The 12,042-nt window shown below is 34.2% G+C and overlaps 1 protein-coding gene across 3 annotated transcripts in view; it reads left to right on the plus strand.

Annotated features, from left to right (window-relative positions):
- Grm5 (glutamate metabotropic receptor 5) overlaps positions 1-12,042 on the plus strand; it is a 506,808-nt gene that overhangs the window by 358,354 nt on the left and 136,412 nt on the right. For all 3 annotated transcript variants that reach the window (XM_042688901.1, XM_042688912.1, XM_042688921.1), the window contains exon 3: positions 2,889-3,124. In XM_042688901.1, coding sequence (XP_042544835.1) covers positions 2,889-3,124 — 236 coding nt within the window. The remainder of the gene's footprint in view (positions 1-2,888; positions 3,125-12,042) is intronic.

Here is a 12,042-nt window from a genome sequence, read left to right on the forward strand (position 1 = left end):
TTTTGAAAAGTTATATTGTTATTATAGATCATGTACAGAGGGCTTACAATTACAGAAGTCAGATAAAGAATACATTACTTTTTGGACAATGTCACCCCTTCCCTTGCTGTCTCCCAGTTGTATAGTTCATTTTGAATATAGTATCCAGTGATATAATTATTCTTTTGTAGTTTTTATTATTTTGTCAACTGTGTCTAAAACAATGATTATTTTAAACTTCCAACCCAAACTTAGAAGGCAAATAATAAAACATCTTTTTGTAACTTTTTAAACTTAGAGATACTTTAAGAAATCAAAGGTATAGAATATGAAATAAGCACACTGATGAGTAAATTCACATTCTCTAGGCCTGACACCTTTTCTATGCAAATATTACCTGCATATAAGTTAGTTGATCAAGAAAAGATTTTTACAATCCCTATTAAATTCAATGAATGGTGAAGGGTAAATTGGACCTATTATAATCTTCCATCCCTTATGTAATATTCATAATCAGAGCATTACATAAGTGTGAGCTACATTAACAAAAAGAACCATTTAAATTTCCACTTCCTAAGTACTTGACAAACATAGCTTCCTGTCCCATTAGTAGAACGCCCATGCATCCCCTGGAGGCCAGTGAGACCTATACTCTCATTCCAGTGATATAACAAACCTCCACAACACAGGGAAGACGAGGCAAACTAGCCCACTTCATTTCAACTTGTCAGCTTTAAATAAAAATCTCTGGAGCTGAAAACGAGAAACTTGAGGGAAGATAATGTGTGAAATAACTGAATTCAACATTGGGACAAAACATATTGCATGGCATTTTTTCCCCTAATCTGCCACATTTCTTTTTTTCAAATTTCACCATAGATAACTTTTAATGAGCTCTCATGTCAAGGAAACTTTGAAGAAACAAATGGTTCATTTTGTTTATTTCTCTTTCTCCTCTCCTGCCCACTGATGCCTTAAAATGTTCTCATCACCACCAACCTCTAGAGTACTTTAATGAGAAATCTATAACCTTTGGAACAACTCCTAATTACCACTTTTTAACTCAGATACCGTAAGCAGAGCATACTGAAAAAAAAGTGCTCTGTTTTGTGTTATTTGCTCATATATTACTCTCCCTAGTATAGATTTTTATACTTAAAATATTAGATTATGTTTTCTGCCTAAAAGGGAAAGTTTAAGGATAAAAATGCATTCTGATGAAGATAAACAATGATCAATAATGCAAATCTTAACCTGTGCCCAGTTCCCACTCCCTCTCCACTCACCAGCTCAGGTTCAAACTTCCTGAGTGCACTCAGGAGCCACCAAGCCTCATTCCTTTTGAACTTCTTTAGTGTTAAATGTTCGTAATTGTTACAATGTCTCTTCATTTTCTTTATACTTTTAGAACATTTCTTTAGAGAATGTACATATCTTTGATAGAAGGTCAACATCTCTGAAACCAGGCAAAAAGTTTTTATATTTCCCAGGTGGAGAGCAGATGAGCAAATCAGAGACTTTTCCTGCATGACATGGAGTGTATCCAAATTTAATTTAAACATGTATTCTTAATTAATTTATTTTTGATTGTTATTTAACGGTGAGGTCCAGAAAGGTTATAGTTATATAAGTCATTTCTTTTTAAACAGTGTCACATTTTCCCTTGTTTTCTCGCACATTTTCCCTCCCTGCTCCTCCCCCATCAGTTGTATAGTTCATTTTCAAAATTAAATATATTTTTGTATGTTTTATTTTCAGAGTTATGTTTCATGAATTTTGCCATAAGCTTAGAATACTTTTCCTTATGCTCTTAGACTCTCTTATTCCAAGACAAAATTTATATGATTTCAACTTTTGTTTTAAAATTCCTAAATTACTCCTTTGAGTGAATGACAGTAATTCTGGGGTATGACCCAGTCATCATCCTTGATGTCTCATTGTAAAGATGTCCTTTCAAATAATCTACTACAATTTTAAATATATATATATATATATATATATATATTAATTACATTGGAGGATAAGAAAGAATATATGGGTTGTGGACTATAAATACTTCTGTTTGAGGCTTTGAAAAATCAGCCTATAATAGAAGGACTATAATCAGGTCGATTTCTTTTTAACCTTGTCTAATTCTCTTCTATAATATAAACAAAAATAAGTATTATGTCATATGAGGAGCAAATTAATGTTATACCTGATATAGAAATGTTTTCTCACTATAATTCACCTAAAATTTACTTTAAAAGTAAAATAAAAAAGAAAGCTGGGTTCCAGTGACACAGGGATAGCACCATGGACCTGGCTTCAAGTCCCAGGTCTGGCAACAAAATAATAAATAATAAATAAATAAATAGAAAAGAATATATTGAAAGCTAACTTGACCTAGGTACTAAACAGCCAGTAAAAACTATGAATTGTGGTATTAGAAGTGTGTGCCAGTGCTAGCATTTGAACTCAGGCTGTGGTCAGTGTCCTTTAGCTTTATTGTCCAAGGGCAGCACTCTACCATTTGAGTCACTGCTCCACTTTCAGTTTTTTGGTGTTTAATTGGAGATAAGCTACTCAAGAGGCTCAGATCCTCAGATCCTCTTGGGTAGCTAGGATTACAGGTGTGGGTCATCAGTGCCTAGCTCATGCATTGTATTTTGCAACCAGTAGAATTTTTCAAAAGCTCAAGCTTATTTTCTGCAGTTCAAGTAAGTTTACTGCCTTCCAGTCTCCTGAAATCTTAATTGTGGTATTGCTTTTTAATTTTAATAATCTGCTGTCTTAACTCTCACCTAGAGTACAGTCTGAAGTAGCAGTTTTATGACTAATATTTCAAGCTAAAAAAAAAGTGCCAAGCCAAAAGCTCATTTCCTCAGAAAATTTCTGTTCTAAGAGGAGGTTTTTGTGTTTCTCTGCAGTGATGGCTGGGCTGACAGGTATGACGTGACAGATGGGTATCAGCGAGAAGCTGTTGGTGGAATCACAATCAAGCTCCAGTCTCCTGACGTCAAGTGGTTTGATGACTATTACCTGAAACTCCGGCCAGAAACAAACCTTCGAAACCCTTGGTTTCAAGAATTCTGGCAGCATCGTTTTCAGTGCCGTCTGGAAGGGTTTGCACAGGAGAACAGCAAATATAACAAGACTTGCAATAGTAAGCGGACTCATTACTTCATTTCAAGTGCATAACACTACCATTGCAATTTACATGAGTTGTGTCATGGGAATAATGGGTGTAATTTGTTAGAGAAGAGGACTCATATAAATAAATAGGTATTGACACTTAATGGTGATAAACAGGTTTTATTCTCAACAAGAAAGATATATCTCATCAAGTGTTTACTCTGTTGAGATTTAATATGACTAATTTCTTTCTATTTATACCAATAAAAAAAGTTGGATGTGTTTCTGTAGGGCATTGTGTTAAAAGAAACATATGAGCTCAGAATAGAACTGCTCTTGACATTTTTGAAGATAGTGATTACATTGTACTCCTTTCTATAATTTTGGCCAGTTAGCATAGCAAAAACCCATAATAATGGCATCATATATATTCAAACAGTAAATAGAAGAATACATAAAGACTGATTCAACAACTCCATCTTACATAAATAAACCTGGAAATAGCATGATTTTTGCTATACATCATTATGTTGTTTCAAGAATCATAACTTAAGCAGAGTTACTCATTCAGTTATTAACAAAACTTTGTGTTCAGGGTACTAATTAGTCCTGATTCAAAAGTTTGGGGTCTAGGATGGGCAACAGTCAGGACAACAAAAATTGCATTTTAGTGTTGTCAGCAAGAAGGTGGTTAGTGTAAAATCTGGCACATCCTAAAAGAATTTAACTCAAGTGGCTAGGAAAACATGACACTGATATATATGTAAATTCTGAAAAGATTTAGTTTTATTAAAATTAATAAGAGATTTGTTGACACTCATCCCACCACATTCTTTCCAGAAATGATGGAACTAGTAAGTGGTGAGTTTTGAGTATAATCTAATGTCTTTGTTTGATTAAATAAAAAATGTAGCAATATAATCAGTCCCATCTGTATAGTGCAATAGCAGAGGGAAACTGGAGTCGTGGCTGCATGCTAGCCACTGAAACTCAGAAAATCCAGACGCCCACAGGGAGAGTGTGCCTGCTTCTTCCTTAATTTCTTGTCATCTCTTGTCCGAAATCTTCAAATAGTTATTCAGTTCCTTTGTTTTTAGATTTTAGTTTCACATTTCTAAGTGTGAGCATAAATAATACTATGGTATATGTTTCAGAAGTTCAAGTTTTGGTAGCTAATTTTTCACATTTGAATCAATCCAGTTTGTGAAGGGTGGTGGATGAGAACCCCTCACCAACATGTGTTTAAGAGATTTTTCCAAGCTCATCTGTCCCCATGTTCTGATTATTTTACTGCAAAAACAAGAATATTCTAGACATTTTCACCATCCATAAGCATCCAGTCAAAATCAAAAAGCTTTGACATCTCCAATGTATTTTTATATTACCAAATACATGATTACTAGCAAAAGTAATCTTAAAAATTACCAAGGAATTTTAACTGACAGAAAGTATGCCTCAGTAAGATGGGGTCCATAGCAGGATAGAATGTGGGATACAGTTTTGATTAGAAGCTATCTGATTTTTGAAGAATTACTTATGCCCAGGAATCATAACCTTCTCACTTTCCAATAGAAATAAATGTATCTAATACATAAAGATGTTGAGAAATAATTAAATACACAAATGACTTGATTTACGATTACTTGATTTACAAGAACTTAAGAAGCAAACAGTCAGATAGCTGTAATCCTAGTATATATTAGGATACTTTGACATCTTCCCATTTTTCCACTAAACTACTTCTCCAATTTTAAGAATCTGTTTTGGCTACTATGATTTCTCATTAATAGTTTTAATGCACTTCCCTCACTCCTTTGTATTTGAAATGCCTTCTTTCTTAAAGGATTTCTTGTTTCTCTTTTCCTTTGCTGGAGGTTTTGCTTAGTCTTGATGGACTCTGATTTCTGTGGAAATATTGTTTCTATGGAAACTGTCATGTAACAACTTCCTTTAAGGCTGCTGCTACAGCTCATGTCCATCTGAGTTGAAATACTCATCATTCTTTCCGTGGTAAAGGAAGGCATTCTCATCCTTCCTTGGAATCTTCTCTGAAAGCAGGTGGTGTTTGACATATAATAATGGACACTTGATGTGTAATACCTGTTATTCTTCTCAAGAAGAAAGTAAAATTATTATATTTCTATGTGGGTGAGAGTGTGTACACTTGTACACATAATATTGAGGATCAAACCTAGAGCTTTTCCATACTAGGCAAGTATAATATCACTGCATTATGTCCCCAGCCCTGTTTAATTTTGATTTTGAAGCAGAATCTAAGATGCCCAGAGTGGGCATCTATGAGTCACAGGAAGAACATGATCCTTCTGTCTCAGCCTCCTGAGTAGCTGGGAATACTGGCTAGGGCCATTATACCTAGCTATTGTTTTCATGTGCATGCATGGGTGTGTGTATACATGTATAAGTGGGTGTGTGGGGGTGGGTGGGTGGGTGGGGGTGGGTCTGTACCAACCCTGGACTTGAACTCAAAGCCTAGGAGCTGTCCCTGAGCATTTTTACTCAAAGCTAGTTCTCTACCACTTGAATCTGGCATTTTGGTGTTCAAATGGAGATAGGAACTTAAGGCCAGCGCTCTATCGCTTGAGCCACAGTACTACTTCCGGTTTTCTAGTGGTTTATTGGAGATAAGAGTCTCATGGATTTTTCTTACCTAGGCTGGCTTTGAACCGTGATCCTCAGATCTCAGCCTCTTCCATAGCTAGGATTACAGGCATGAGCCACCGGTGCCCGGCTTAATTTCAATAATTTTTAAACCTAATTTATAATTTGTTAACCACAACAGCTATGCACTATACACTGCGAATGTTTAATGCCATAAAATTTCAGGCCCAGGAATGAAATCCACAAGTCTAGCCATTGTAAAATTACCTGAGGTTCAGAGTAATGTGGTCATGTTTGTCTAAAACCATCTGTGCAATATTTTCTATAAATACAAATCATTCTGCTAAGATTTTAGAAAGCAGAGAAGTTTAAGGTATTATAAAGAAAAATGACCCTAAATATTTTCATGATGGTAAAAGGATATGAATAATTGTATTTATTTATGTGTTGATCTATTGCTTGTGACTGCTTCAGAGTCTTTGGATATGCCTTGTTTTCTCTGGGATAAATGACACTTAGTGTTGCAAAGTGACTTTATCAGTAACTTTTGGTTCAAAAAATGAGCAAGGAAACAAAGGAGGAGGCTACAATGCTTGATAAGAAATGTACTCATTATCTTGCCCATGTAATTGTAACCCCTCTGTACAGTATTTTCACAATAAAAAATAAATAAAAATTTAAAATAAAAAAAATGAGCAACCAACCAATCCTCAAAGGCAAAGGAAAAACAAAATGAATAAATAGATGAAATGCAGACATGAGAGTTTATTTTGGTATGAGAAAACATTGAGAAATGAAGTTATAAAAGTTACAAAGAAGAAAGGAGTATACTTTGTGGCCAAAAGTTCCTGGGAGAATGTGGGGGAGGGTTTAGTGGAGAAAGACTGTATAGAAGAAGTTATTTTTCTATGTGATTGCCAAAGGCTTTTATGCAGTGAGAATTTGGTTGTTAAATTTTTACTGGGGTAAAACATTAGCACATCAAAGTTCCAAAACCTAACTGTGCTCAAGTTTTTCTCAAAGTAAGCATATCCCAGCAGCCACCACTGGATCCCCAAGAGGATGTTACTAACTTTTAGTAAAGCTTGGGTTACATAGTTATCTTGAGTACTCTACTCTTCTTCTGAACCCATTTGCTTCATTCTCATTCTTGTTTGTTTGTTTTGTCAGGTACTGGCACTTGAACTCTTCTGTTCTAAGTGGAGCTCTAACACTGACCCAACCTTCCAGCATTGTGCTGGTTGACTGGAGAAGATTAGAGCCTCCTTAGGATTATAGGTGTGAGTCACCACTGCCCATTTTCACCCTCATTTACACAAATATACATGCCTATAGTAATAACATTATATATATATACGTATATATGTGTATATATATATATATATATATATATATATATATATAGTGACATAGAAAAAGGGATGGTGTTGATTGGTGTCCAATATCTAAATTGATATATAACCTAAAGAAGGCAAAAAATAAAGGTTGTGAGATACAAAAGAAGTAGAGTTTCAGAGACATGAGAGTGGAGTGAGCAGACAACATCAGAATGTGAGCTTCTTGGAAGTGACAGTTAATTTGAAGTGGGTTGCTTTTCCCTGAGGAAGTTTTTGCCAGGGAAACAACACAGACAATTTAACAATTGAATGGGCCATTTTAAGTGGAAGAAAACAGTTGTTCAAGTAGTTGCAGTAGAGTTCACTAGTTTTGTGAATAGAAGATAATACTTGAAAAATATAAACCACCAATTAGATGAATTTCAACTTGAATAAAAAGTCTGGCTCTTTTTGCCTACATGAGACTCAAGGAAAACTTTTAAGAGTGAGAGAGTTAGTGTGATGAGATTGATTACTTATCTGAATCCCCTTAGGGTTAATTTTTAACCTAAATAAATGAAGGAGAAGCTTGAATCCAAACTATTAGGGAAATTATATTACTTAAGATATGGATAATGATAGTAAACACAGCAGCAGTACCTTTCAGGATTAGTGGACAATTTAGTAATACAAAATTCAGGGAGTAGTGGAAATTGTGGAAATGGTAGAATTAATGATACTTGCTCTTCTATTGGCTAGAAGAATGGAAAAGGCATTTCTCATTCATGTATCTTGGGAGAGAAGGTAGATGAGTATAACACACTGAAGTTACAAAGAGGAGGCAAGCAAAGTTTGGAGGAAGATTGTGGAAGTTATAATGAAGTTAATTTTAGATATGTGTATATAAGTTTGTGGTGCCCTTAGGATATCTAGGGGAGGATGTCTGTGCATTAATGTCATGAGTGACACTTCTAGAAACTACTAGAGGTGCCAGTGGGCTGCCGAGTGAGTGGCAGGATGGCAGGGACAATGCACAGAAGATATTCAGATTGACTGAGAAATGTAATAGTAGGCAGTTTTTAGGAAACAATTTTATTACAGAGTGAGCTATACAATTACAGAAGACATTTTATTCTTAATATTTTTAATTTATTATGATTGATTTAAAATACAACTTAAATATTCCATAACTGTATAATTTAAATTGAAGTCAGGAAGTGGTTGGTATTCATCATAATGAAGCCCAGTTATATAAATATATAGTCAATTATATGTAACTCCAAAAAATATGTTAGAGGGTAAATGCAGCTTAATAATTTTAAGATTTTGAAATGTATATAAGAACCAACTTCTGGTGGTATATATTTAGTTAACAGTATTCACTTGATAATTTCTTATTACAATTTATTTGTCCAGTAAAAATATCTAAATGGATTGGGATGAGAAATGAAACAAAACTTTTAAGAAGTATAAGAATAATGAAAATTATTGAAAAATCCAAAGGAGAATAGCAAAGAATGACAAAGAATTTTTTTTGATTCCCAAAATTGGCCAAATAGACAATAGTTAATGAGAGAAATCAGGTGTAAGCCTCTGACTAGCCAATCCATAATGCATTTATCCTACAAAGGACTCACACCCTTTGTATGTATGTGAGGAAGTCTTAAAATAGATACTAAAAATCTGTGTCAGTGGTTCTTGGCTCATGCTTGTAATCCTATGGATTCAGGAAGCTGAGATCTTTGGCCCATGGTTCAAGGTCAATCCAAGAAGACAAATTCCAATTATTAAGGAAAAAATATGAAATAGAGGCATGGATCAAATGATAGCATAAAAGGCTAAGTAAGATCACAGGGCCCTTATTTTAAGCCCTATCACTCAGTATTAGCACACACACATAAATAAATACTAACATATTTAAACACAAAGACATTTCAAAGATTTGAAGGTGAACATGTTGCAAAAGAGATCATCAGTTTTCCAATAATTACATTGATTATTATATAACTCAAATTGGATTGTAAATTTAAACTATTCTTTTCTATTCCTTTAGTAATACACATTGGTTAAACTCTAGGCAAATCTAAGTTTAATTCTAAGACTCAGTGCAAAATGAGATTTGAGGAAGTAATTTTGTCTTCCTATATCTTGCATTTTTTTCATACTTAAAATGAAGGCAATGAAGCCTGGTATCTGCAGCTCACACTTTTAATCTTAGTTATTCAGAGAGCATGAAGCTCTGAGGATCACAGTTTGAAGCCAGCCCTGGCAAGAAAAGTCTGTGAGACTCTTATCTTCAATAAGCCACTAGAAAACCGGAAGTGGCACTGTGGCTCAAGTGATAGAGTGCTCGCCTTAAGCTGAAGAGCTGAGGGACAGCGCCCAAGCCCAGAGTTCAAGCCCTATGACCAACCCCCCCCCCCTCAAAAAAAAAGAATTACTGAAATTAGATGTGCATGGTAGCTCACAAACATAATCCAAGCTACTCTGAGGCAAAGATAGGGTGGGTCTTCTTTTTTTTCTTTTTTGGCTTTTTTTTTTTTTGGTTCTTTTTCTTTTTTGGTACTTCTTTTTGATGATCAAACCTATAACACTGTACTTCCAAGGCAAGTGTTTTACCACAGAGCTACATCCCAGCCCAAAAGGGTGGATCTTGATTCAAATCTTGCCTTAGGAAACGTGAGAACCTATCTGGAAAAAAATAACCTAAGCCAAAAGGACTGGAGGTATAACCTGTCTAACACGTTCCCAGCCCCACACACAAAAGAAAAATTAAGTACTTAGAGCAGTTGGACACTTCATCGTACTGAGCTCTGTTCTTAACAAATTATAAATAAACTTGAAGAACAACTGAAATCTTAGCACATTAACACTGCAATATGTTTTTAAGACAAATGTACTAGAAGTACAAATAATATTTTGTACTAAAGTGCAAAATATATTGTTCTTAGTGGCTTGGTAATGTTTCCCTTTCTATTGAAGTTTCTAACTCCAGTTTCCAGCTAGAATTGTTCACATTCTCCTTGATTCATTTATCTCACTAAGATTGCAAGTGGGTGTGGTAGAACACACTTTCAGACTCACTCTTTGGACTTTTATATTCAGATATCAGTATTACTTATTAAAATGTTCATTAGTGGTTTGGCTATAGATAAAAACACATGAATATTCTCAAACAAAACCGGGCAAAGCAAATCAGTCTATTGAGAGTAAATAATTGTCTGAATGAGAGTGGGTAACCTATAACAATATTATAAGGGCCAAATTAAGCAAACTAAATGCCATCATTCTTGTACTACCTGTCCATATCCAAGACTATATTTGGAAGAAACATTCTGGGGGAATAAAGGGTCTTTTACTTCAAATCATTATAAAGCAGAGTAACAATATAATGCAACAGTTCTTTCAGCATAAATAACAACCAGCTCATAATGAATTGAAGACTACACATAAGCTGGAGAAGCCTAAAAATTACTAGAAGAAAACATAAGAGATAAACATATTGTCTAGGCAATAATATTTTTGGCTACAACACCAAAAGCACAGGCTACAAAACAAATAAAGACAAATAGGAATGACATTAACCTAATAACTTTTGCACAGGAAATTTAAAAAATCAGAAGAGTAAAAAAGGCAATTTAAGGACTCAAAGAGAATACTTGTTACCATTTACTTGATAAAAATAGCAATAAAATAAGGAACTAAGTAACTCCATAGTATTAATATTAATACTACTACTACTAATAATAATAACTTGATTACAATGAACAAAGACCCAAATAGACATTTTTCAAAAGAAGTTATATAAAAGTCCAATAGGTATAGAAAAAAGTGCTCCATATCAGTAGTCATCAATAAAATATAAATCACAACTAAATTCATATTAAATGGCTGTTATTAAAAAAAAATATATAAGCTGGGCACCAGTGGTTCACCCCTGTAATCCTAGCTACTCAGGAGGCTCAGATCTGAGGATTGAGGTTCAAAGCCAACCAGGACAGGAAAGTCCTTGAGACGCTTATCTCCAATAAACCACCAGAAAACCACAAGTGGTGCTATAACTCAAGTGGTAGAGTGTTTGCCTTAAGCTATGGAGCTGAGGGGAAGTGCCCAAGCCCAGAGTTCAAGCCCCACGACTGACAAATACACACATACACACACAAGATAAAACTGAATATTGGTGAGGAGGCAAAGTGAGCATGTATATAATGTCCATGGGAGGGTAAGTTGGTATTGCTGTTTACAGAAAGTTCAGGAAATTTAAAATTAAAAAAATTTTAATTTTAATTTGTTTTAAATTTAAAATAAAACTATTTTGTGATTGACAATGCCACTTTGGGGCATATATCCAAGAAAATGAAATCAATATCTCAAAGAGCCTGATATAAATAGATCAAGAGATAGATATAGAGATAAATAGATATAAATAAATATAGATACTTTTACTGTTATTTACAGTAATCAAGATGTAGAAATAAGGTAGTAAGTATCTTTCCACAAGTAAAAAAAAGAAAATTATATATGTATATATAAAATATGTTTATTTATGTACATATATGTTTATATGTGTGTATGTATATATATAGTGCCAAAAGCACATTTTAAAAAATGAAAATACTGCTACTTGAGGCAAAATGGATTAATCTAACATTATACTGGTCAAAATAAAAGACAAAGAAAGACAAATACAGCACTATTTTGCTTTTACATTGTCTCTAAAAGGAGGTGCCTCTATAAAGGCAAAGAAGATTGGTGATTCCCAGGGCTTGTGAGGTTAAGGACACGGAACAACATTGATCCAAGGTACAAATGTTTAATGTGTGCTGACAAATTCTGGTTCACAGATATAAAAAAAAACATGCCACTAAACAATGTCTTCCACCCATAAGCATACACTGAGGAGACAACTCAGGATAGCATGTATCTTGTGTAACAGTGCAACTCCCAGAACCAATATAGAGAGCTATTTTTAATTTTAATTTTCTAGCTGGTACTGATGCTATATGAGTTTATT

Source organism: Dipodomys spectabilis, unplaced genomic scaffold, assembly GCF_019054845.1.
Source record: "Dipodomys spectabilis isolate Male_0828 unplaced genomic scaffold, ASM1905484v1 ptg000003l, whole genome shotgun sequence".
In the NCBI taxonomy this organism is placed as follows: Eukaryota; Metazoa; Chordata; class Mammalia; order Rodentia; family Heteromyidae; genus Dipodomys; species Dipodomys spectabilis.